Here is a 26,100-nt window from a genome sequence, read left to right as displayed (position 1 = left end):
TGGACCGTGTTGTCATGTGGGGACATAAATGTGTTTACATAGACAACGTATGTGTGTGACTGGGCATGATGCAGGTGGCCTGTCCTCCCAGCATGAAAAGGAAAACAAAACATTGATACTTGTGACTACAGAGGAAACTTGATCAGGGAAACCTCTAAAAATACCTTTTTCCTCCTCTTGACACATCCTGTCCACATGAATGCACACTGCGGTGCTTGGCGCGAGCATTCCCACTTCCTTCCGTGGTTCCTTACTTGTCTTATATACCAACTGCTGCTTCCTTTGGACACAAGAACAAACCGCTTGTACATCACTATGAAAATAATAATAATCATTTTTACATTTTTTGGGGGGATAAAATATTCTTGGAATGAATTAACAATCTAGATTAAAAATGAATAATTAAATATTAAATATGTAACCATGAAATGTTCAAAAAGAAGAAAGACGGGAAATTGCCATATAATGTAAGGTACACAAAATTGCAAAATTATTATTATTATTTTTTAAAAGGGCAAAAAAGAAAATGTTCCAAATTAAACTATAAAATGTCCAAAAACAAGATGAAATCCCCCCCAAAATACCATAAAATGTCCACAAAATTGCACACAAAAAAGTCATAAAAATGATAGAAAAATACAAAAAAGAAAAAATACACATAAAATGTCCAAAAAAGGAAGAAGAGAGACATAAAATGACCACAGTATGTGCCAAAAATGTCAGAAATTTTACAAAAAGGCAAAAAGTAAAAAAATATATGAAAAACTAAGTCTGATGAATTACACACAAAAAAAGTTTTATTTTCTGTTATGGTGCAGCTCTAATAAGCTCTTGGGCCCTCAGACTGACGCACTTTTTCGTTCATCACAATGTTCAAAGATTTTGCAGCTCCAGACAGATTTTTGGTTCTTTGTTTGGCCTAAAATGGCTCCTTTGACAGGCAATGTTGCTGACCCCTGCTCTATGTGCATCTTCAGACCTTCAGAATCAGTAGTGCTGAGACCCGTGTAATGTAAACTATATCACTAATGTGGATATTTCCTCAACCAATCAGATTTTAAATTAGTAGTTTTGTATTGTACTAATGGTTTCTATACATTTTGCTATGTGATAGTGTTGGTATTAAGGGGTGTATTTGGTTCAGTCCCCACTGAAGGCCCGGGCACCAAATGCAGATAGCTTTCACATCCTGTTTGCATGAATTATGTTCTGAGAATTAAAGAGAAATAACGGTTACCGCCTGCTTACTTTTAAAGAGCTCTAGTGTGCCACCCATTGGCAAGAACTGAGCATTGCACCACTCACAGCATCCGTAGAGAATAGATTTCACAGCACATCTGTGAATGGACGAACACAAGCAGGTGTTGTTGGTCATTGCCACCACTTCCCTGCTCCCCTGCCCTTTGGAAACCCCCCACACTCATCCTCTCTCTTTCCCCCTGTTTTTCTTCTCCACCCCCCTCCTTCAAATCTTTTCATCTTTCTCATTATTGGCAATCAGGACTTGTTAGACGCTAGTTTTGTGCTCTTGTGCCACAAAGAGCTGATGGGGCCTCCCCTTAAGAGCTTTGCATACAACACAGCAGTTGTGGGCGCCGCCGGCTTCTTATTACAGATCCCCATGGCCCCCCTCAAGAATGTTTTTTTTTGGTATACTTTTTGTACATGCATGTATAGCCCACAAATTGAGACACAGACATAAAACTGCTGTTGTTTCAATATATACAATGTATAATTTTTTTAAATTGATTTTACAGTTTATTTCTTTGTTCTAAAAGTGTGAATAATTGATCACTGTGTACCTTTGCTATAAAAGTGCTTGTGTGTGATGGACACACACCATGTGCTGACACATGTGCCGAGTCCGACACATTCCCTATCAAACACAGACACACACATGTTGGGTTTACATTTCTAGTAGGGACATCTCATTGACATAATGCATTTCCTAGACCCTTATCCTAACCTTAACCATCACAACCCAATTCAAACCTAAACTGTAAAACCAAGTTTTGACCCTCAAAAAGAGGTTTGGACTCATGGGGACCACCAAAATGTCCCCACAAGGACACGGTGTCCCCACAATGATAGTATAGACCCAGAAAATGGTCCCTATGATATGTTATAAACCCATGCACACACACACACACACACAGGTTTGTTTTACTATCTTTGTGGGGCCATCTCGCTGACATAATGCATTTCCTAGCCCCTCCCCCTAACCCCAACCATCAAAAATGATTGCCTACCCCTATTCCTTACCCTAACCTCAACCATAACCCAATTCAAACTTAAACTCTAAAACCAAGTCTTGACCCTTAAAAAGAGGTCTAAACTTGTGGGGCCCAGAAAAATGGCCCCACGTGGACGGGTGGGCCCCACAACTTTGTGAAAGCCCGAAATGTTGGCCCCACTATGCAACAAAAACAAGACCAAACACACGCACGCACATCCGCTGCAAAAAAAAACGATTAAATATGATTTCAAAATCGGCCCTTCTCTTTTAAGTGAAGAAGTTGCAGCATCGAGTAACAATCATAAATTTTTTGTAATATCATAAATTATTTAAATTATGGGATGGATGTGCTTTGGTCCTGATTAGGTTATCGTCTTAGTTGCTCAGTTAAGAATTTAAAACACATGGAGCCTCCACTAGTGTGAAGTTTTTGTGTGTGTGTTTTTTTTAAACAAAATACACGTAAAGATGTGACTTTGAATAATTAATGACAATGATGTGCAAGTAGCCTACATATGCTATATTTCAACGTATACGCCTCCAATTCCTGACTGATAAGAAAAGTGCATGCATGCATAAATGAAAACCCAGTATAACATTTACATAAAAACATCCACTGACCCAGTTTTACTTTTGTTACCAGAGAAACAGGAGAAAAACACAAAACAAAGTGTATGGTGACACATGTTTTTTTTTTTTGCTTTCTCACAGATACACGCACACATACATGTCTGTTTCTCAATGGGTCTGCTAATCCTCATAACTAGTAGCAGCCTTGGTATGTTCCAGATTATGAGTTTACAATCTGATGAGCCAAGAAGGGCTCGCTCACTCCATCCTGCATCTTTATGTCCTTCCCCAGCTTTCTCCTCTTATTGTCCTCATATTAGCATTTTTTTACGAGAGAAGAGTGTGTAAAAGCAGCAGGGGAGCTGGAAATGAATAATTATAATAATAAAAAAAATATATAAAAAAAAGACGTGCTGAGGTGAGAAGCGTAAAATCGGGAAAGGAATGATTATTTAAAAAAAATTGAAAGCTGCGATGCAAAATGAATAGAGAAGAGGAGGAGCTAGTTGGGAGGAGGGATTGACAGTACTACCTGTCCTTACAAGGTAATCCAGTCCAGGTGATTACCTGCAGTTAACAGCCAATCACTGCAGAGAGCCACCAACCTGCCATTCTTTAAAAAAAAAAAAAAAAAAAATGTAACCACTCTTGATAAGACACGTTAAGGAAGGCATACTGAGCATACCAGACATTAATGTTGCACACTTCCTTCTGAGTATTCCCAGTGGGCCGACATTAAGTAAGACAAGCTGCGCTGTGTATGTGTGATTATGTAACAACGCAAACCAAGGGAAGTAGTGTGACTCGACCAACATTGTGGGGGCCCTCCAATTGTGTCTGCTTGGGGAATTTCACAGAATTAGCTGTATACCACGCCAATGCACTCACACATACATACATACATGCATACACAAACGTAGAACGCACTGTGCCTGTTTTGTAAAACAAGAGTTTCCACTTCAACCCCCCCTCAAGAGGAAGTGAATACCACAAGCTTGTGCAAACCACCTCGCGGGGAGGGAGAAGCGAGTGTCTTGAGATTGAAAGAGAAAAAGGAGGGAGTGGTGCTTTGTTTGCCGTATTACACTTGTGAGCCACTCTTGACACAAATACAGATGTCGCAGTCATAACATGTAAGGCACAATAAGTATACAAGACAAAAACAAAGCTATAAAAGGGTTGAAAATCAGAATGTGTGGCTGTAAGCAGTGAAATTGTGTGATTAAATGTGGTAGGTGCAACATCTGAGTCAGAGATCTTGCCAAAGTTGCCTAAAACTTCCTTCCTCATGACTAACATGCATGCTGACTCTGCAGCAGATAAAAGTGAAGACGAACCCGAGTTTGCCCGGATCCGCTTATGTCGCCGTAGTCATGCCGTAAAGTCCATACCTGCTGACTTTTCACCTTATATGGTGTCTCGTCTTGAAGGCAGTGGAGGAAGCACCTCTCTGTAAGTAAAATGACAAGGCCAGGGTTCTAGTGTTCACTTGAGCAACTGTAGGGGACGGCATTGAGCAAATAAGCACCCACTCATGCTGTAGCCACAGGGGAAGGTGTTTTTCCACTTCTTTTAAAAACACACATATGTAGAAAAGTGAGATGACTCATACCACATATAGATGGATGGAAGAATACATAAAAGGGGAGGATTAGAGGGGAAATTTTCCTATTGTTTGATTTAATAAAATAAAAAAAGAACCTACTAATCTTAATTTACACGCTTACAGGCCACACTTGAAGTATAAAATTACTCATGTTATGAAATGATCAACCTCTTCTGTTATTTCCATAGGCAGAAAAAAAAACGCAAAGTGAAAGTTTTTGGGCCTTGAAATCCTATAATCTCACTCAAGGTGAACATAACACACAGTTCAAGACATTTCACAAGCAAACTCGGGAACAACACAATGACGTCCACATCATTTCATAGTCCTGAAGGGACTTGAGATTGCATCCCATGTGACCAGCCTTGCATTCCTCAGATTGCTGTCATGTGACAAACCTAAAGATCTCCTTTTATGGATGCCAGATTTAACAAAAGGGCGTGGCCTCGCTCATTCACATCCAGGTTAACAAATTCATAGGCAACAATGTGCAAAGCTGCATGCACACACACCGCACGGTTTCGCACATCTTTGCTAATATAAACACAAACAAAGACAAAGCGACGAGAGTGGTGACATCACACTGTCCTCCTCTCGGTCACAAGGCCAGTGGGAAAGATGAGGCCTGCTAGAATAAGACCGGCATGATCTTTGTCCTGTTTACTTCATTGGGATGATGAATGTCACACAGAGAGAATGGCAAATTAAGCATGAGTCAAGATTGAAAAGCACAAGATAGTATGAATATGATCACATTCTGCATTGTTGTATAAACGTTACTCACATCTGGCCTTGCTACAAGAGCTAGCCCTGTAACTTTCCCTGGTCAAATGGACTCCTTCTTGTACTTCTAACAATAAAAGCCTCACAACTTGTTTTATTCTATGATCAAGCTAAATGACTTATTTTTAATGTTAGCTTTAATTTAATTCATTCAGTCATGTTTGTGCAGTTTTTATATCTAGATATCAGTCTCACTTTAAACGCCTAACACGTTTCATTGACATCACGCTTATATAATATATTGCTCCAAACAGAATGTTATACTGCTATATTGCTCAACGTGGACTTTGTCCTCCACTCAGCTGTAAAGAAAATTTTTGCATTTGTGTATTCCACTGAAACGACTGCCCTTAATGACTCAAGACGTGCCTTTTATGAAGGATAATACATAGAGAAAGGAGTGTCATGGAGATAGTGTTTATTAGACATTAGTCAAGCGTAACAGCAGAAAAAGATGAAGAAAATGCTGGAATGACACGCTTTCAGGCAGGGCGCCGGTTCTACACTTCCGCTTTAGCCCATTTCCTGCCTCCTCTACCGCTGCTGTCATTTCCTTATATGGCAGGCGCAGTTGGCCAATCAGATCAGAGCAGACTGGGGCACCGTTAGCCAATCAGAACAGAACAGAACGTCCTGTTCATTCAAACTGCAAAAGATGTGTCCCGCAAACTGAAACAACTGGCATTGCTTTTTATGATGCGTTCAAAGTACCTCGGCGATCAGGAACTTCTGATCTGGATTGTGTTTACATTCTGCGTTTCGCATAAGCAGAACATTTTCCTACAGATTACGTATGTTTTGCACAAAAAATATAATGTGAATATTTGTGATACTGATGGCTCTTAAAGTACACTAATGTCAAAATACTGTAGGGGGAAGACATAGTTAACTATAAATAGTGATTCAAAAAAAAAAATGTAAGTGACAAGAGAAAGTTGTCACACACCTAAAATCGCGCCAGGTGATGACGTCAAGAACATTACGGCATGGTTTGAAAATGCGCCATAAAGACATGAAAGAGTAAAAAACTCCTTTGTCAACGTATACATTAAGCGATAAATTCGTCACGCTTGTGCTTTCTAGTCCACTTGAGATCGTCGCGACTTTGGTACCGCACATCCCGAACATTTCTCCTGCGTTCATCGCTTCAAGCATCAAATCAAGGTATATATATATATAGGCTATTACCTGTTTATGCTAAGTTTCTTTCCCTGTTGGTACTAGGATGAGGTAGCTATTTTTCCACAGTTCACACTGAGCTCTTATGTGACAATTGTGCTGCATGTCAAAGCATACTTGAATGTTTTAGCCATAATTTTTTATTATTGTCGTTTTGGAAGTTATGTAAAGGATTTGACGTTTGATGACTTTGCCATCATTTTACTATTGTCATAGTGTTGTCATTGTTACTATTTGTGGATAAATGCTTTGCCGTATGAATTACATGGAGTTACTTGAGAATTGAACACAAAGGACTCAGGACTGAACTCAAGTTATGTAAAGCATTTGACATTTTATGACTTTTGGTGCATGTTAGTGATTATTTTTGTGTAGATTTAAGAATGAAATACATGGAGCGTTGATGAAAGTAATAGAAACCGCTGAAGCTACAAACTTCTTGGGTATTTGTATACAATTTTTTATTATAAACATTACACTGTGATTACAAAGACTAGACTGACTGATGTGATGTTATGTAACATTTGACTTAAAAGAGTAGAATGCCTGTGATTTTATGCAAAGGAAAGGTCAAACAGCAAGGATGTGTGCATGGGCGTGTAGGTGGCTGGAATGTGCTAGGCCTACTTGTTCAAGGTTGGTGTTGGTGAGAGGGCATGTTGAGATGTGGAAGATGAGGAAGGGAATGCAAGCATGTGAAGTGTTTACAACAGACAGACGGTAGAGAATAGATGAACATCCGGTTCACCACTCTGGGAGTGAATAAAGGTGTGTGCGTGAGCCTGTGTGTGTGTGCGCGCTCACCGGATAATCTTTTAAGATTTCTGCTTTGCTGAATATAACATTTCATTGTTTTATACAATAAGTGTTTTCCCCCAAAATCATATTGAGTCAATGCACTTTGTTTGAAAGTGATCCTTTGATGTTGCCATTTGATGGCTGGGATGGTTGTAGTTGCTCAGTTTGGTTTGCTTAAGAGCCTTTTAAGTCACCGAAAAGGCACTTGCATTGCATTGCTGTATTATAAAATAGTGTTTTCAAGCTGTTGCAATATAGTCTATGCGCTTTTGATATGAAAGTGAGCTTTCATGTTATTTGATGGTTGTGGTCAGTTACTCAGTCTTCTGGTTTGCTTGATCGCCTTAAAAGGCACCTAAAGCCTTCACTTTTAGCCAATTGGAGCTGTGAGCGCTGGGAGGAAGTAAAGCGGGTATTGAGGAATAGGAACACCAAGAGGAGGGCCTCTGTTATGACTTTTTGAGGAACTAAGGCCTTAAGCGCTGCATGTGCTTATTACATTAGTTTGGTACACAAAAGTGGGTCATGTACTTGAAGCATGTGATCATTAGGTCATAACAGTCATATTGTAGTAAAAAAAAAAAAAGCCAGAGATTTGGGCTAATAATTGAGAGATATTTGTGGCCGGATTTTCAGACTAAACTGGTTTCTTTGAAGACAAGATGTAAGATACTGCTCAGGGTCCCTTGATGTCCTGGGGGTGAGGGTGTGACAGTGAAGAGGTGGGGGGATGAGATCAATTTGGGCTGTAAATGGGAAGCTAATCCAATGGTAGCAAGAATCTACAAGGCAGCTGGTAGACACACACGCACAGCTGGTAACTGGCCCATTGGAGTAAGGCTATTGCCGTGGTGACCCACGGATCAATGACGCTGCAGACGACCAATCTATTGGCTGCTTCATAAAAGCGGGGTAGAGATAAAGGGAGGGAGGCAGGAAGGGGGCGAGGGAGGCAGCATTGGTGAATGGCGTTTCTCTGTGACCAGACACAGATGGCAAACAATAGGTGACTCGGTTACTATGCATAAGGCCTGCAGCATGACAACTTCTTTTTGCTTACTTTGCAGCCACTCAAGTATAGAAATTTGTGAGTCACTGCATTGAATGAGGAGAGAAAAAGTCCTAAGATTGCTACATTTGGGTTAAGATCAGGCCAGATTATTGGAAACTTTTGGTTGCACATATTAAGTAAGCAACGTCCTCTAATAAGATTGCATTTGGTGGTATTTGTTGACATCATTGCAGTACGTTTGGCAATTGTGTGTGTCATAGAGATGTCATTTGCAACTTTGTTTTAGCAACAGGTCTTTATATGAAACATCCTATATCTAAACGAACAGGAAGCTACATTAGAACGGACCATGACGTGAGACAGGGAGTGGCAATGAATGAATGCGTGGCCCGAATTGGCTGCCGGGCTGGTTGGATGACCTCGCACGAGGGTGTCGCAACATATTTTTCAAATCACCGGTGAACTATTTTGCATTGGAACTGCACTGCATATGCTTGGTAGATTTGTTTTGTGTGCGTCTGCGTGGATGTGGGGTGTTGCTGTTATATATTGTTTGGCCGACATGGGTCAGCACAAAGCAAGGCTCATTTTGCTGTCAGAATGCAAACACATGCAGTGTCATCAGAATGGGCTTGTGCTTATTTTTGGCTGTTGCCCTTTGAGTTGCACACTCATAAACACAAGTGTACGAGTGGTTAGGTACTCATTAACTTCTGTATTGACACAATATCTGGCTGATCACCTGTCACTGAATAGTATTATAAAGTCATTTATGTAGCAGAACCCCAGGCCACAGCTTTAGCACGCTTTCTTTCTGTTTTAAAAGGCTTCTGTACTGCATTTTGCTAGAAACAACGATGGCCAATCACCACCAGGTCATTAAAAACATTTAACGGCCTTGTGTTAACTGCTGTCAAGATAAAACATCCTGATAAATGTGTCTTTAAGTAGGTTCAGAGCAGGCGACATAAGATGGCAATCAGGTTGTAAATACACTCGCACACTGTTATGACACGTGAGAAGAGTCCACTCAGGACACTGTGCCCGACACTTGGCTGGATGCATTTCCCTTGAAGAGGTGTTGACAGCACACCACTTAAACCGGCCGAAACAACCAGCAACACATACATCGCATGCATATCCAAAGGCCGTGTTGCTTACACCCACTGACAGCTTATTAAACACAATTATTGAGTAACATCATACAATTTTGTCACATTGTGGCGAGTATCGTGAATGTCACCATTATCAAAGTGGGCGCCACCGGAACCATGAATCACTCATATCTGTGGAAACCTCGGGGCACTCCCTCTTGGCTGGTTAAACATTTCACAGCCAGTCCACTTTATTCTGTTATGACACCAGCATGGATGGAGGAGGTATCCTCAGCTGAGTTATCACAAGTCAAATTAATAGCATCCCCCGTACAACTTGAGGCAGAATTATTAGCGTGTAGTGGGTACAACTCTTGAGGATTAAGGGCTTTGGGACATCACTAACATGCTTCTTTCTACCCATAAACCTGACATTTCCAATATTAGATTCACGTAACTGATTTTTCATTGTATCGCTGTGAGAACTTTGTGCGTGGTATGTCGGCTTGTACTGTTGCTGATCTTTATGGTCAGGTGAGGACAATCCAAGTCAATGTAAAACTAACTTGAAATGAGGAGGACTGACAAGGCCTTTAAAAAGACATTGGACTTGTTGCAATATGTTAGAGGAAGTGTTAAAGAGGGAGAGGAAGAGATGTAGATGCTCGTTGGCAACTTTAAATGGCTCTACAAATGTGAATGCAAGTGTGTTACTCATGATTGCAATTGGGGTATCAGATTAAAATGGGCTTTTAATATTGGTTAAAATGAAGTATGTGATCACAGAACACTTTTATTGAGAATCCTTGGCAAAGAGGGGATAAGGGTGGCCTGCGAATGTGGTCATTCCCCAGTCTCTCTCTGATGTGTCATGCTAGTGACCTGGTGATGCTGTGTGCACTGACCTCGCACCTGTTTTGCAAAAACACACAGTAACATCAGCATCACATCACCCCTTGTAAATCTGATGTATCAGGCAGCATTTAGATAATAGCTTCCACTGGGGGGTGTCTAGTCTTGCCCATCTTAATGTGAAAAATACCTCATTCATACTTGTGTCAGTTTATGCGTGTCTTAATTTAACGTGTGAAATGCTCTTAATCGAGGGATTAAGCTAGCAATGTTCTCCATCAATCCATTCCCACTTTATTTTCTCCAATCCTTTAGCCATGATCGCCTCCCTCTCTCTTGTCGCCCTCAAATCGCGAGTGCTCAGTGCAGCGCGGCGTGCACGAGACGTGCCCGGTTCATGACGCTAGACCAATCAGAAGGCGCGATTCCCAAAGTTTACCTTATATGGCATGAGCCGGGCCACGAAGGCGGTATAAAAGCCGTGGTCCGTGTTCTAGCTGATTCACTCTGAGCACCGTCACACACAGCTTGTGCGGGATATCATTTGCCTGAAACAACTCCCCTTAAAGCGAAAAGCCCCCCCACCCAAAGGTAAGCAGACTCGTTTTACATTTAATCGCTATATTTATGCAGATTTGTGTATTTTGGGCCGATTATGCTAAAATTAAGTGATATCATGAGTTTGACAACTATTTTCGGCCATGAGGCTCTATTGTGTTTAAAATATACCAATATTCGCCGATAGAAGCTTAAATGACTTGAACCCATACTCTTGTGGGTTGTTTTTGCCTCCAACTGGTATTCAAGCCCAGCGGCTAGCTATAGCCGGCCTTGGCGTCTCTGCACTTATCAATCAGCTTTGTAACCGGCTTATCATGAGTGCAACCTCGCGAGTTGCGCTAAGCGGTGGCTTAACGTGTATTTGACGTCGTACACTCGCAAGCTACCAGTCTGGGGTTTCTACGGCTTAATGGTTGTCGAGCAAGGTGGTTCTTAATTGGCGTCGAGGGTGTCTGGACCCCGACTGCTCCTTTGTGCGCGCTGCAGCGGGGTGTGACCTACTTTAGCATGCTAGCTTAGCGCCGCCATCGTGCTGCCTGCCACCGCCCTTCATTCTCAAACTTGAATGAGTTGAAATATATCCGCTTCCTGGTACCCATGCGGCCTATTTAGTAAACGCCTTTAACATTTACCACATATTTATAACAAACTAGTGCCATATTAAAGTTCGAATTTATTTTTTATTTTTTTAAGGCGTGGCTTTCGGGGAATTTTCATGGTCTGGACTTGACTAATGAGCTTGACTCGAGCCTGCCGGTGTCGTAGGCTAGAGTAAGAAGGCGTCAAAAAAAAAAAGTACTTTAATACGAGTAGCAATGATTGACGTCGGGTTATTGTTACTTGTGAGACACGCCTCCCAAAAAAATGGGGAAACGAGAGTGGAGGATGTAACAATGGGCTGGAGGGAGTGGTCGCTGCAGTATCTGTTGACTGCTTTCAGTACTCTGCCGCCCTGGCTGTGAGCCATGGCGGCGGTAGCTGCAAATCTGCTCAAAACCCGAACCATGCCCTTATATGGTAACAAGAGCACACAACGCCACTTCCTTTTGTCTGGCCACAAGGAATTTGGCTCGCGCGCTCCCCCTAGTGGTGGCCTGCGTCACTCCCTTATGCAAGCAGGAAGTGAGAGTGACAAATCAAGGAAAGAGCTCTCAAGATGAATGTGGTGCTTTAATGTTAATAGCTTTGTTTTCCCTTTTCATTTTCAGATAAGCCATGGAAGATGAAATTGCCGCACTCGTTGTTGACAACGGATCCGGAATGTGCAAAGCCGGATTCGCTGGAGATGATGCTCCTCGTGCTGTCTTCCCCTCCATTGTCGGCCGCCCCAGGCATCAGGTGAGGACAATTTTCTTAAAAAAAAAAACTTAAATTGGGGAATTTTTTTTTATTTAGACATTGATGGTAATATTTGAATTTGTGCTTGTAGGGTGTGATGGTTGGCATGGGACAGAAGGACAGCTACGTTGGTGATGAGGCTCAGAGCAAGAGGGGTATCCTCACCCTGAAGTACCCAATTGAGCACGGTATTGTGACCAACTGGGACGACATGGAGAAGATCTGGCATCACACCTTCTACAACGAGCTGAGAGTTGCCCCCGAGGAGCACCCTGTCCTGCTCACAGAGGCCCCCCTGAACCCCAAAGCCAACAGGGAGAAGATGACCCAGGTATGTACAAAAGTCATTACAGGATTTGACCTCATTCCCCCTCCCTCCATTTGAGTCTCATTCGCCTTCCTTCCTCTCTCCAGGATCTCTCTATGAGATGATCTGTCATCAACAGGTCTCTTGAACTGTGTGCCTTTTCTTCCTTTAGCTGAGCATTATTAGATTGACATGCACAAGTGTGAAGGAATGTTGCATTTCTGCACCTTGTTTCTACTAATAGCTCTGATCTTCACATTTAATGCATGTAGAAATGCTGTGGTCACCAAAGGTAATTAACAGTGTTGTGAGTCATTCTCAAGTGTTCCTCTTCTGCCCACAGATCATGTTCGAGACCTTCAACACACCCGCCATGTACGTTGCCATTCAGGCTGTGCTGTCCCTGTACGCCTCTGGTCGTACCACTGGTATCGTCATGGACTCCGGTGACGGTGTGACCCACACAGTGCCCATCTACGAGGGCTACGCCCTACCCCATGCCATCTTGCGTCTGGACTTGGCTGGCCGTGACCTCACAGACTACCTCATGAAGATCCTGACAGAGCGTGGCTACTCATTCACCACCACAGCTGAGAGGGAAATCGTGCGTGACATCAAGGAGAAGCTGTGCTACGTCGGCCTGGACTTCGAGCAGGAGATGGGCACCGCTTCCTCCTCTTCATCCCTGGAGAAGAGCTACGAGCTGCCCGACGGACAGGTCATCACCATTGGCAATGAGAGGTTCCGTTGCCCCGAAGCACTCTTCCAGCCTTCCTTCCTTGGTATGTTGAATGTCAAAAGCCAAAATGCATCTTGGGTGTCTTGCCTTTGCATGTGCTTATGATTGCTTGTTCTCTCAGGTATGGAGTCATGTGGAATCCACGAGACCACCTACAACAGCATCATGAAGTGCGACGTTGACATCCGTAAGGACCTGTACGCCAACACTGTGCTGTCCGGCGGTACCACCATGTACCCCGGTATTGCTGACAGGATGCAAAAGGAGATCACAGCACTGGCCCCATCCACCATGAAGATCAAGGTGAGAAACTTGTTTCCCTTTTGGTCAAAACGTTCTTTTTGTTTTTATTAATGGCAGGTGTGCTAATGGTCATATTGTTCTCTCTGCAGATCATTGCCCCACCTGAGCGTAAATACTCCGTCTGGATCGGAGGCTCCATCCTGGCCTCTCTGTCCACCTTCCAGCAGATGTGGATCAGCAAGCAGGAGTATGATGAGTCCGGCCCCTCCATCGTCCACCGCAAATGCTTCTAAACAGACTGTTCCTCCTCCCCTTCCCCAACCAAATGCCCAACATTTTCAGCTCTGTGCAAAACGATCACAACATTCTCATACATATTCAAGCGCAGAGCCTGTTGACCAATTCTGGCATGGCTTCTGTTAGTTTTTGGCGCTTGACTCAGGATAAAAAAAGAAACTGGAATGATGACGGTAATGTTTTTTGGCAAGGTTCAATAAAGCAACCCCATTTCTGCAGTTGCATCTGGGGACTTAAATGTACATGTTTTTCTTTGAGTCATTCCAAATGTCTAACTACATAAGACACATGATTCCAAATGGTAACTGCGTTGTTCAGACACGTATTCGCCTCTGTGAAGGCTGCCCAGTGGTTGGTGCATACTTAACATGGTGGTAGTATCGCTTGTATGTAAATTATGTCTGGGTTTTTGTACTTTCAGCCTTAAAAATCTTGGTCCTGTTAATTTTTATTTTTTGTTATGCAAAACCCAGTTGTGACCTGTTCTTCCCCCTGTTGGCAGTTTCATCCCCAGGGTGGTGGGGCAAGGGGTCCTGAGGTGATGGGGTAATGTGGGGTGCCAGAAAAGTACACTGACTATCCCAATAAAGTGCACATGTGTTCAGACCAGAAATTGCTTGTGTTTTTATTTACTGAAATGTTCCAAATGCTGAAATAGAATCTGTCTGCCTTTTGCCTTTAAATCATAGATTGCAAAACTCCATTATTAGCCAAATGTGGCTTAAAGTTTTTGTTTGTAGCATGCTTTAAAAAGCTATCTACAGCACTAATTACCAAAATTGTACATATTACCAGTTCAGATTTCCCATATGTATTGGTTTGTTTAAAATGGCTGCCTCAAAAACTGGAGTGTGTGTGACCTGTTAAAAGTACTGCATCTGGTCAGTTCAATTACAGTACCAGTGACATTGATACTTGACAAATTAGTACCGAGAAACTACTTTTTTTTTCCTTAATTTACATCATCTGAAAATGTAAAGATGTGCTTAACGCCAAACTTAAACTTAGAGAAAATATTGACATTTTTATCTAAGATTTTCTTTAAAAAAACTGCTCTTGTAAAATTATAACTGAATTTATAGTTGCGGAGTTCAAACTTGGATTTAAAGAAAACACCTTTCGATTTATGTAAAATAAATAAATCTCACGCAATGCGCACAGTAACACATTTTGACCACCAGATAGAGCTAAAGTCAACGCAACAACTCCCGTCTCTACGCATAGATTCTAAATACAGTACTGTATTCTGAAGAGTCAGATCAGACTACGTGCGTGCAACATCAAAGACCGAACGCATGTGTACTGTACGGTTAGGGCTTAATATCCAGTAGTAGTACAAATCACACCAAGCCCATTAATCAGACTGTCGCTATTATGACGCTACTGCTGCATTAAGTATATACATATATAATTCGATTTATATAGCAGATGCATACATAAGAGGTTGGTGTGCTCCTCGCTATTTTTATGATTTCCTACATGCATCTTTTAGGGCAGCGTGCATGCAAACAGCCCAGCTGCATTCACATAGATTGTGTGCTTCAGTATTGGAAATGTATTCTATTCCACTGCAGACCGCACCGCCCTATGATTCTGCTGAGACTGCTTCCCCTCTCTGATATCCTTTTACTGCCCTGCCAGCAAAACATTCACGACCAGGGGAACGGTGCTTGCGTGTCGTGCACTCAAATGTTTCTGTGCAAGACTCACCCCCACACCTATTTGAGAATATATTTTTTTTTAAAGAAGGGGGGGCTTAACACGATGAAGATTTTATGTGGTCATCGATTTACTTACACATGCAGTACTCACTTTACCCAGCAGGTGAAGCTAATGCACCGCACGAACCATGTTTGGCAGAAAAAGGCCTGCTGAAAATAATGCATCATACTGCTGCTGCCCCTCTTCATTTTATCCTCGAGTGTTCAGAAGTCTACCGAATGAGGAAAATGCTCCCCCGAAGCTCAGTTCTTCTTGAACATATCAATGACTTCGATTGACTTGACAGCAGCAGATGTGAAGTTGTTTCTTTCAGCCAGGTCGTGTTTCGCACCCACGAGGGGCAAATTGATGCACGAATGAACACTAAATAATGCTGACCTGACAATTCCAAGCGTCAAAAGTCAAAATGGCGGTCAACTCAGTGAAAGGAAGCTCTCCACTCATTGAAAACAAAGCATTGGACTTTGGATCGTTGTAATTTGATTTGTGGGGATTATTTTGATTTTAACATTTGATGCAATGTCGTTTGACTATCTGCCTGGTTTGTATGCTAATCACAGGCAAAATTGTATTGTGTTGCATTGCGGAATTATCAGAAATGCCTGGATGTTCAGAATTGTTTATTCCATTTGGCTGACCAAATATAGCTAATGAATATACAGTATTTGTCCTGCAAAAGCACATAGAATACAGTTTTAACAATAGTATGATAAGATTTCCTAAATGTGTACATACTGAAGTCGATTCTAACCCATGAAGGAACGTTTTTGTTCCATATTGACCTTTTTGTGGTTTCTGAAACATGTCTGGCATCAAAAATATGCAGCCTGTTTGCAATAAAAATGTTGTGAGGTCCTCTAAACATCAAGTATCATAACAGTTATGATTAAAAGGACAGCATGTGTGCCTGGCAGTCCTCCTGAGGTGTTCAGGGTTTGAATTTCATGTATGGAGTTTGCATGTTCTCCCTTGTGCTTGCTTCCGTCCACATTCAAAAGCATGCATGTTAGTTTCAATCAAGACTTTGAATTAATTTGCCATAGGCATAAATGATGGCTCGCGTAACGCAAAGTAGTCGCAGTAGTTTGGTTTAATAGAGTGACCTGCCGGGCTATGTTAAAGCAACCGAAACAGTCTATTAATTCAGCAAGCGGAGTCTCACCACTGCATGGGAGCCAACAGCACTAAAGAATGTTACATTTCAATAAATAGATTGCTTATGGGCCTTAGTTATTTTGTACTGATGTTTCCCCATTGAGTGTCTTGATTATTGCGGCTTTCAAAGCTAAAAGCAGTGAGCCGGAAACTATATCTATCTGTTGCCTGGCAACAACAATAAGACAGTAATCGAGGCAGCATATTGAAGATAATTAGAGAAGCAATGAGGATTGTGCAAATCGAAGAAACGCAAATACAAGAGCAAAGCTAATAATGGCAATCGTATCCGATTGCAACGCTTGCAGGTCCTTTTTACTGCACAATAGCATGATGAGGTGTGCTGCGTTTTTGAGCATCCTTGTGCTTTGCCGATTGTCGGTTTGTGAGGAACCCCCTGTGTTTTCTCAGAGCTCTGACCGCACACATTGTGCACAGGAACACAAGTGACTCACAAAATTCACTGTGCACCGCAAGCTTGTTAATGCACCTTGCATGCAACTGTAAATGTTATGCAGTTGATACCTATATAAGTGTTTTTATGTATTTTTGTAACATGACTAAATGTGTGTGTGTGTGTGTGTGTGTAACCACATGCAACATTACCCCCAAAACACACGCGCACACACACACGTTTGTTTTACTATCTTTGTGGGACCATCTCATTGACATAATGCATTTCCTAGCCCCTCCCCCTAACCATCAAAAATGATTGCCTACTTCTAATCCTTACCCTAACCTCAACCAGAACCCAATTCAAACCTAAACTCTAAAACCAAGTCTTGGCCCTCAAAAAGAGGTCTAAACTTGTAGGGGCCCAGCAAAATGGCCCCGCATGGATGGGTGGGCCCCACAACTCTGTAAAATCCCAGAATGTTGGCCCCACTATGTAAGAAAAACAAGACCGCACACATACACACACACACTTGTAGTTATATAATTGTGAGAACATCCATAGACATAATGCATTTCCTAGCCCATCCCCCTAACCCCAACCATCAAATATGATTGCCAACCCCTATTTCTTACCCGAACCTCAACCATAACCCAATTTAAACCTAAACTCTAAAACCAAGTCTTGACCCTCAAAAAGAGGTCTTGAGTTGTGAGGACTGGCCAAAATGTCCTCAGTTCACAAAAATGTCCTCAATCTGTTGGTTTGAGATGTATTTTGGTCCTCACAATGTAGTATGTATAAGAAAACACACACACACACACACACCACTACCACCTCCAGTAAAACCGTGCAAGGCACCATCTGGTGATTGACAGCTACCCCATGAGACCAGTATGTTGAATTGCTTCATATGGGGGTTGGTGTCACTCATGGCAGAGGCTTGTGTGTCATGCAGTGTGTTTGTTTATGTATCTTTGAGCCCATCAGAAACCACAATGCTACAATTAAACCCGTCCTCAGATTAGTCGTGCTGCAATGCAGTGGTACTCGCCCCAATAACCATAACAGGACAGACTGGAGCATGAGATGGTGAAGGATTTAGCCCCGTGGGCATGCAAGCTCTCACTGAGTGTAAGTGTGTGAGCAGAATGGGCGGGGTCACCTAAAAGGTGGGTTATTTATTGCTGCTCCCGTGGTTGAGGAAAAGAAGTGGGTATGGGTCTCTTCTGGCTGTATTATGAACTGAGGGGTGGCTGCTTGTGACACATCGTCCTCTATTTATTTATTTACGAATCCTTTCCAGAGAGCAGTGAACCCCCCAACTGAATTAATCAATGCTGTCTCTGTGCTCTGTCCCCTGTGGGTTTATGAAGCCACATGCCCAATCAGATATTCTTGTCACCAACTCTAATCATTTACTATGTATTGACCGAAACCCCCAACAATATTATTATGAGATTCATTAAGGCGACATTGGTAATAAATGTAAATTTGGTGTGACTTTTAGCCTACTTACCGCCATTAAAAACAGGTGTGCAATACTGCTTCTGCGGCATTTGTGGTTATTCTTGAACAGATCGAGAAGGATGCGTGAAACGAGTAAGTAACAATACAATAACATAACGCTTTCATATTCGTGCTGTAAATATGATGCATAAAACGTCCTATATTCCTGACTGTTCTGTATGAACGAGTTCCATAAACCACCCACCTCCAAAGTGGAGATAAGACCCCCCACCATCGCCGCAAAATTTGACAAGAAAAACATGGAGAAGATGAAACCTGCCAAATGTTTGTGGGGAGAAGAGAGCAACAATGGGAGCCTAATCTGCACCCATTGTGTGGATTCTCAGTTGGAGGGAGGAGAACAAAGGGCGCCTCGGTCCCCTCGGAGGGCTCGGCGCGGGACATCGGACACATCTGATCCCAGCCTGGGCACTCCCTCCTCGGGTCCTGTCGAGGGTGAGAGTCGCCGAGAGGGCTCCGGATGAATGATCAACCTCTAGTTCTAATTTATCCGGGTTATGTTGTCCTTTTTGCGACTAGGGGTGATCTCATAGAGGCGCGTGTATGCAATTTGGGTTGTTTATCCCTCCGTTTAATGACGAACAAGTACGCTTCTTACTTCACGGAATCATAGCCTCCTGTTTTACGCTACCGGAGGACTGCCTTGAAACCGACACTGTCAAGAGAGGAGGGGTTGGAGTCTCGGGAAAGGGGGAGTGACATGGGCAACTTGAAACCGTGTCGGATTTTTTTATCAACATTTGTTGGAACTGCATAACACGCAGTCGCGCAGCTTCAGATGCTGTGGGAAGGAGGAGAGGATAGGGAGCGCAGTGGGAAGTTTCGGTGTTCGCTTGTAGCTTCCAGCAGAGTTTTTGCATAAGTAAAATAAAACAACGACATTTTCCTCCTCTTCTGATGCAAATTTGAGTACCCACTGAATGCGCAAAGGAGGCATACAGGGCTGCACCACTTTCCCAAGGGCTTTTATGGGACATTTGCATCTCGAATATTCCTGAAAAGCAGTCACGGTGGCCCTGTCTGTCTGTTATCTACCTACCTATCTATCTATCTATCTATCTATCTATCTATCTATCTATCTATCTATCTATCTATCTATCTATCTATCTATCTATCTATCTATCTATCTATCTATCTATCTATCTATCTATCTATCTATCTATCAGTAGTAAATTACATGAAAAACACTGCATTTTCACCGTTTCCCCCATGCTTTGCGCGTCTATTCTAATCAATGTGGAACTGGTGAGCGTGGGGGTCGTCTTGCAACCCCACAACCAAGAACAGCACCCCTCAATTTTGATCGCGTAGTCCAGAGGAGTGAGGCGAGAGGGGACCTTGAAACGGCCCTGCCTCTCTCGCTCCATAATTGGTTTTTATAGGGGCCACTGTTTGGAAATTGATCGACGTGAGATTCAGCCAATCACAGAGGAGTTTTTGGTCAACCAATGGGCGGGGACTTTTAAGCGGGCGGTTACCACCGAGGAGGGCGGGGCTTGTAAAACAATGCTATGTTTCATTGCTGAGGAGTAAACGGACGAGACGGGGTTCTCGCTTCTCCCCTCTCACCCCCCATTTCACCTTCGAGTGAGCCTGGAATGGACTACAGCAGTTCTCCAAGCAACTTGGACACACTTTGCGAGACTCATTGCCATTTTTAAATCGTATCCTCGCTTCCTTAACATCCCTCACTTTTCCAAGTAAGGACTTTGACTTTGTTTTCGTACTTGTCTTTGGACGCCAAAATGTTGATTTCTCGCTGTTTCTCACAAGCTACATTGTTTTTGGTCGGGCGCGGAGGCTCTTTTGAGTTTATCTACGGAATGAAAACATGACTTTTTAAAAACATACCCCCCCATGCCCGAGAAAGTTTAGCCGTTAACGGAATGGCTGCAAACTTTGAAACGTGGCTCTTAATGTCGTGTTTCTCCGCCACTGAACCACGCAGATCACAGCACAAATGCTGCCTTTAGGTTCATTAACATTGCTAGGGGAACTAAATGTGTGCGTGCGGTGTTGCGTTCAAAAATACAAAACTGTTGCCGAGTGAGCCGTGTGTGAGAAAGAGATCCTGCCCGCCTGCATATCACGAGTCATCGCTGTAATGTTTGCTTGCAGCATTTGAAGGTTAAGTCCAATTTCGCTCTGTTTTCGCCTTCTAAACATTACACCGCGTTGAAATCACGTTTATGTTTCGACGTGACTGTGCGTTATTCGTTTTTTTTGCGCGGATCCATTCATTATTTTTCAATAACTCGTAAAGCCGCGATTAGTGGCTGCCCTCTTTTTAAAGTTAACTTGTGCATTTTTTGGAATAGTTGCGTAAAAGGCAGCACGATGTGTCCAGCCTTTTGCTTTTACCACAATCATTTATTTTACATTTATTTTGAGACGCAGTGCTCGTTCGCAGAAAGCTCATTTACAAAGTAGGTCAAAGTCATTTAAAAACACACTTAAATAATATACAGTATACATCGACGACGTCATTAGATCGTAAATGTCATTTTAGAGTAGCCCCGGACTAAAATTGTGTGCAACAAAACGCCACGGTGGCTCTGACTAATGACTGCTGTCTATTTACAACTTTTATTTTTTAATACGTTCGAAATGCTTTTCGCAATGACTACAACATTGAGTATTAAATTGGTGTTAAATAGTGAATCTGACCGATGTAAAAATGCTTTAAAATATGAACGTAAGGGTTACCATGCGACAATCGCCGAGTATGTTCATGGCGGCGCGGAGCCACTGCCCGGTGCGTGCTGGTTGTGTTTCCCCGGGAAGCGAAGCCCTTCAGCGGCCGAATGCTCGCTTCGCATCGGGGGCGGAGCGCCACTTTTACGCTAAATCATTGAACCACAAAGCTGTCGATTTATTTAGATACAATCGCGATTAAATGATCTACTTTGAGTTAAACTCGTATAATAGTGATATCAAACCAACAGTCGGATTTAAGTATTTTTTCCCTGAACTGCGTCATAGGACATATGCGCTGCTTGCATGATCGCCGAAACGATGAAAAAATGCACAAAATTAATGTATCTCTTGAAAAAAAAATCCGGTAATGTAAATCAAGTGATTGTTTTGTTTTGTTTCACAGGTCGGCAGAATGGCTGGAAATGAGTCCGAATCTCCCGGACCACTAAAAACATTATTTTTGTTTTTATTATTACTATAGCCCAAACTGGCTTTTTTCGGAATAGTTCACCAATCCGAAAGGACGATTTCTTATCCTAACTTTCCCTGTTGTGGATAATGGATGGCCGAGATTTCGGAGCTCCCCGATCCGTCCACGTCCCTCCCCCGTTGTTGGCGGGGCTCGCCGTGGAGCCACACCGACTCGGGGCTGCAGGAGCAGCCGGAAGGATCCCTCCTTCCCCCGGCCACTTGGCCGCGACTCACCCGCCACCTCTCCACTCCGGAAAATTCTTACCATCGGCCATTAACCTGCACGGACACCACAGTGAGTATACATTTTTGCTCTACTTCAATGCCAGCACAGCTGCCATAAAATACACCCCTAAGGATTAACTATTAACTTTAAAGGCGGCCTGTTTGTGTCACTTGGCATGCATGTTCATTACTGGATGATGTTATAATGTGGGAAATTAGACCAGATGTCGTCTTGTTTTATAGAGTCGGTGACTGCAAAAATGATAATAACAATAAAAAAAGAAGCCAGGGCAAGTTTGAGATAGGAAAGGAAGGCATGTGTGAAGGATTCCCACGCTTTCGATGGGCAGCACATGAGTGGAAAAGTACTTGGCCCATACAGGAGCACAGCAGTGGGCAGGCCAGAGTGCAGTGCTCTTGGATTGCATGTGGACCATTAAATCGCCATTCATGTTCCAAATGTTGCTCCGCTTGTGCGTGTTGTCAGAATTGGACTGCTCGACGTGTGATGTTGCAGCAATGTGATACTTACTGCTGGCTGGACTGGATTGCGGCGTTTATTATAGTGACAATGCATCTGCACGGCTCGGGAGCACTCTCGTCTCTGGGAACATTTTGCCAGTGGCTGCTGCTCCTCTTTCCATTTCTGTTTTGTGTTGAGAAATCTATATTTGAAAGGGCGAGCTGAATGTTCTTATGCGTCTGCTGGAATAAAGGGACTTTGCTGTAAACCATTTAACAACCTCCTTGTGTTATTCTAGCTGATTAGTGAATGTTTTTGCGTTGCTTGACCAGTCAGTAGATCAAATGCAATGTTTGTTATTCCTCTCTGAGCTAGTGATTTACCTCGTAGTTGCACTGCCATGTCACGTCTCCTCCTGTTATTAGTAATGGAAGTTTTGTATGTGTGCGCATAGTCTTGTGGTCAACCAGGGGAACGTCAGAAGCCTCTAGGTTCTAAACACATGTTGTATGGAGGAGGAGGAAAGGTTACAGCTGTGGACGTGTGTTTTTTTTTTTTTTTTTTGGAAATGGAAAGTCTGACAAATACTGTCATCGTGTTACATCCCCCCTGAAGTCATGTAGCTGCAGACTGATATACTATTACAGTTTCTCTGGTTTCTGTTCAAGGGTAAACCCCAAGAGATGCTAATGTTTCAGATGAGCACCATTTTTGGATCTTATTGTTGAATGTGGTTTGTGTGTAGTTTGTGTCACGTGGGGTACAGTGTATGGTGAAACCGCTGAGATGAACACAATTCGGTTTTTTTTTACACCGGTTGACTTCTGATTTTTTTTAAAATTTGGAATACATTTCAGTAAAATATCAATGGGAAAAACATGTTCTAGAGTAAATTTGCCACCATCCTAATCTTTAAGTGTACAAGCACAGCCTTAACCGTCAAACAAGTTAAAAAATAAACCATCCACTGTTAATATTTAGATGCAAAAAGAAAACACTCAACCGTAGTGCTGATGGCGTAATGCAAAAGTGACAGACATCGCTCTGCTCTTAAAAATAATAACAGCCAAAGATCGACCACACTTCGCCGTACTGGGGGTGTGTCAACATGCACGAAGATGTCATCTGCTTTAGAGGCACGTTTTGCCCAGAATTCTTCAGCTTCAGGGGTAAAATGAACCGAGACCCTCTACGTTTAAAGACTAAAGAGCATTCATTTTGTCACCCTTACTCCTAAACACACACGAACACGCACACGCTCACCATGTCAGCCATGCAATCAGCATTAGGAGCTAAGAGCTTATTGACTGTGTGTGTTGCGCCATGACAGTTTTTTTTCCTTCAGATTCTTGGGTGACATGGAAATCATTTCCAGGCCCACTGATTAAAGTAGTGGACAGTTTGTATATATTTGATTTCGGTTTGCACTGCTGCGATACCGTGCGATTCAAAATGACACAAAATCACTTGTTTTTAGAATCGTTATTTTTGGAGTGACAGTAACACAGCCAGCTTCAGGCAGCAGTATGTGACTCTGCAGCCACAGTGCTCTCTCGTGTATTAGGAGTGAGAAAGAAATGGTCCTAACCTTTTGTACTGGTCTGAAGCTCAAATAGAAGTCTAACAAGCCAGATTTTTTTTTTTGACAAACAAACATGTGCTCGACTGATTGCATTCAACAAGGCAATTAATCAATACTGTAGTGTGGATTATGGACGAGCCACCAACTATACTATGCAGCTGCACTTAATTACTTTTAAATAGCGGAGTAATATAGTTAATATGAACACAACAGCAATCTAAAAATATTTGGAGAGACGGAGGCAAGGGTAGTTAGCAATGGCAGGATTACGTGAGATGTGCGTCAGCGCCAATAGAAATAAATGTGCATGTGCCTGTTGTGCCTGCGGAGCCAAATTCCGGCATGGACCCATGCTTGTGTCCCGCAAAATATCTTGGGCAGAAAAGGGAGCTAGAGTGCCCTGGTCAGTGAACGACGGGTGTTTGGCTCCATCTAACTATTGGTTAGTGCTGAGGAACTAGTCGTAAGACATGCCACACTAGGAGTGGGAACGATGATCGTTTTTTTTTGTTCGCATCGTTCGTCGTATTAGAAAGATTCTGAATCGATTCAGAGGTAAAAAACTAAAAGCCACTGTTGTCTCCTGCATATTGCACTTTCAAGTATTAAAATACAGGTTACGCTAAATCATATTAATATGTTTAAATATGTTTTTGTAAATGTATTGTTATAGGAGAAGTTACAGCAAATGCTGCCATTGGTACTTTTTGAAAGTTGTGCTGACACACTATTTTAAACCAGGCTGCCTTGCCACTTTAATAACATTCAAAGTCTGAAATATGAATCCTTGCTCTTCCTTGAGTTCTGCAATCGTTTTAAAAAGATGCCAGTGTTTTACATAGAGTATAAAATGTAAGCCAGTGTAGGGATGCATCCGAATCGAATCGTGGGCCTCTGAATTGGAATCAAATTGAATCGTCAGGTATCCATAGGTTCTCACCCCTAAGTCTGCCTTACAATTTACTCTATGAGAGAGATGTTATTGTCATCTGTTTTCTCTGGCATAGTTTTTCTTCCACTACTAACTACTGCGCAATTGACAAAAAATAATGGGAATAAATCAGCAAGAAGATGCCACCGCACACCTGCTTCTCATCAACAAAACAATTTATGCATGCCAGGCAATGTTTGTTGTGGTCGTGAAGCGTCCCAGAAGCCAGACGACCGATTGAGTATGTCACACTGAGTGTGTACGACATGTCAAGACAACTCAAAATTGGCCACAACGCGCTTCATTTGTCTGTGACACATTTGTCGGGTCAAACTCTACTACGGTACATTCATGTAGCCTAACCTCGACATTAGAGTGCCTCATTGTAAGAGCCCTGCCACGACCTGGTGGGATATAGTCCTTCCACCGGAGGATTGAGACTGGTATGCTTTCGTGGCTCAAACATGTAGTTATTCGTATATGCATGAGAAAGTTGCATCCATTTTCCCAGGTCATAGCAGTTAATTGTATTTGATTGACAATTGGCAGTTGAGCGAGGCATGACATGCCTACAACCTTTGAGAGTGGAGAGAGTATCTTGATTTTTTTTCACCATTTAAAGAAATCTAATTTTTATGTGTTTGAAGATTTTTTTAAATGATTGAATTTTGCCAGGGTTGTTCACAATACTCTTCTCTGTGATGTGTCAAATTTAGAAGAGGTTCATCTTAGCTTTACACTGATTTTAATTGACAAACTGCTGAGTCAAATATGTGTTTTATCAAGAGGAACATATATGCCCCTAGTGAGGATAATGGACAATTTGCAATTCCATGGGTTTTCATCTGATATCACTACTTTGACTGATGTTTTTGGCATGGTTTCATTTCAATACTGGTGTCAAGGTTCTTTATGCATTATTTTGGTATAACCACAACACCAAATTGAGTCACATATATGCAGTATACAAAATATATATATCTATATTCCATCATCCATCAAGGACTTAAAACATCTTGCATTGTGTGGACAATGTCCAGGTGTATTCAGAGGGAGGGCTGTGAAGTGAAATTTATCCAATCACTGGTCCAAAAACTGTCCCTTATGAAACTGGGATATGTTTGTGTCTGCTCACACACACACACTAACCCTCTCACTTGCTGACTCTTTCCCTCCGCATACTCACCAGCCCACACACCAGCATATGAAACAGGTCGTTTGGCTTTATGGCTTCTCTTCAATATCAAATCCCTACAGATTACATCAACCAAACAGGATTCAAGATACCAGCCCCGTGCTTGCAATAATAAAACCC

At 42.4% G+C, this 26,100-nt stretch overlaps 2 protein-coding genes and 1 long non-coding RNA gene across 4 annotated transcripts in view; 2 read left to right on the top strand and 1 right to left on the bottom strand.

Moving 5' to 3' along the window:
• Positions 1-4,263, bottom strand: LOC147182477 (uncharacterized). Its single transcript, XR_015094094.1, has 3 exons — positions 4,198-4,263; positions 3,339-3,419; positions 1-280 (listed from the first exon to the last, which is right to left on the bottom strand). It is a non-coding gene; the product is annotated as an uncharacterized LOC147182477 (long non-coding RNA).
• A 6,299-nt stretch (positions 4,264-10,562) lies between these two features.
• On the top strand, positions 10,563-14,228 carry actb2 (actin, beta 2). Its single transcript, XM_086093254.1, has 6 exons — positions 10,563-10,721; positions 11,900-12,029; positions 12,121-12,360; positions 12,680-13,118; positions 13,197-13,378; positions 13,468-14,228. The coding sequence occupies exons 2-6, from the start codon at positions 11,907-11,909 to the stop codon at positions 13,609-13,611; spliced, it is 1,128 nt and encodes a 375-aa protein (XP_085949380.1). The 5' UTR covers positions 10,563-10,721; positions 11,900-11,906; the 3' UTR covers positions 13,612-14,228.
• Positions 14,229-19,949: 5,721 nt separating this feature from the next.
• Positions 19,950-26,100, top strand: part of tnrc18 (trinucleotide repeat containing 18) — a 55,552-nt gene continuing 49,401 nt past the window's right edge. For both annotated transcript variants that reach the window (XM_086093136.1, XM_086093054.1), the window contains exons 1-2: positions 19,950-20,116; positions 21,517-21,879. In XM_086093136.1, coding sequence (XP_085949262.1) covers positions 21,672-21,879 — 208 coding nt within the window. In that variant the 5' untranslated portion in view covers positions 19,950-20,116; positions 21,517-21,671. The remainder of the gene's footprint in view (positions 20,117-21,516; positions 21,880-26,100) is intronic.

This window comes from Leptonotus elevatus, chromosome 1 (assembly GCF_054856555.1).
Source record: "Leptonotus elevatus isolate MCC_2025b chromosome 1, RoL_Lele_1.0, whole genome shotgun sequence".
NCBI classification, from domain to species: Eukaryota; Metazoa; Chordata; class Actinopteri; order Syngnathiformes; family Syngnathidae; genus Leptonotus; species Leptonotus elevatus.
This window is presented reverse-complemented; position numbering and strand designations above follow the sequence as displayed.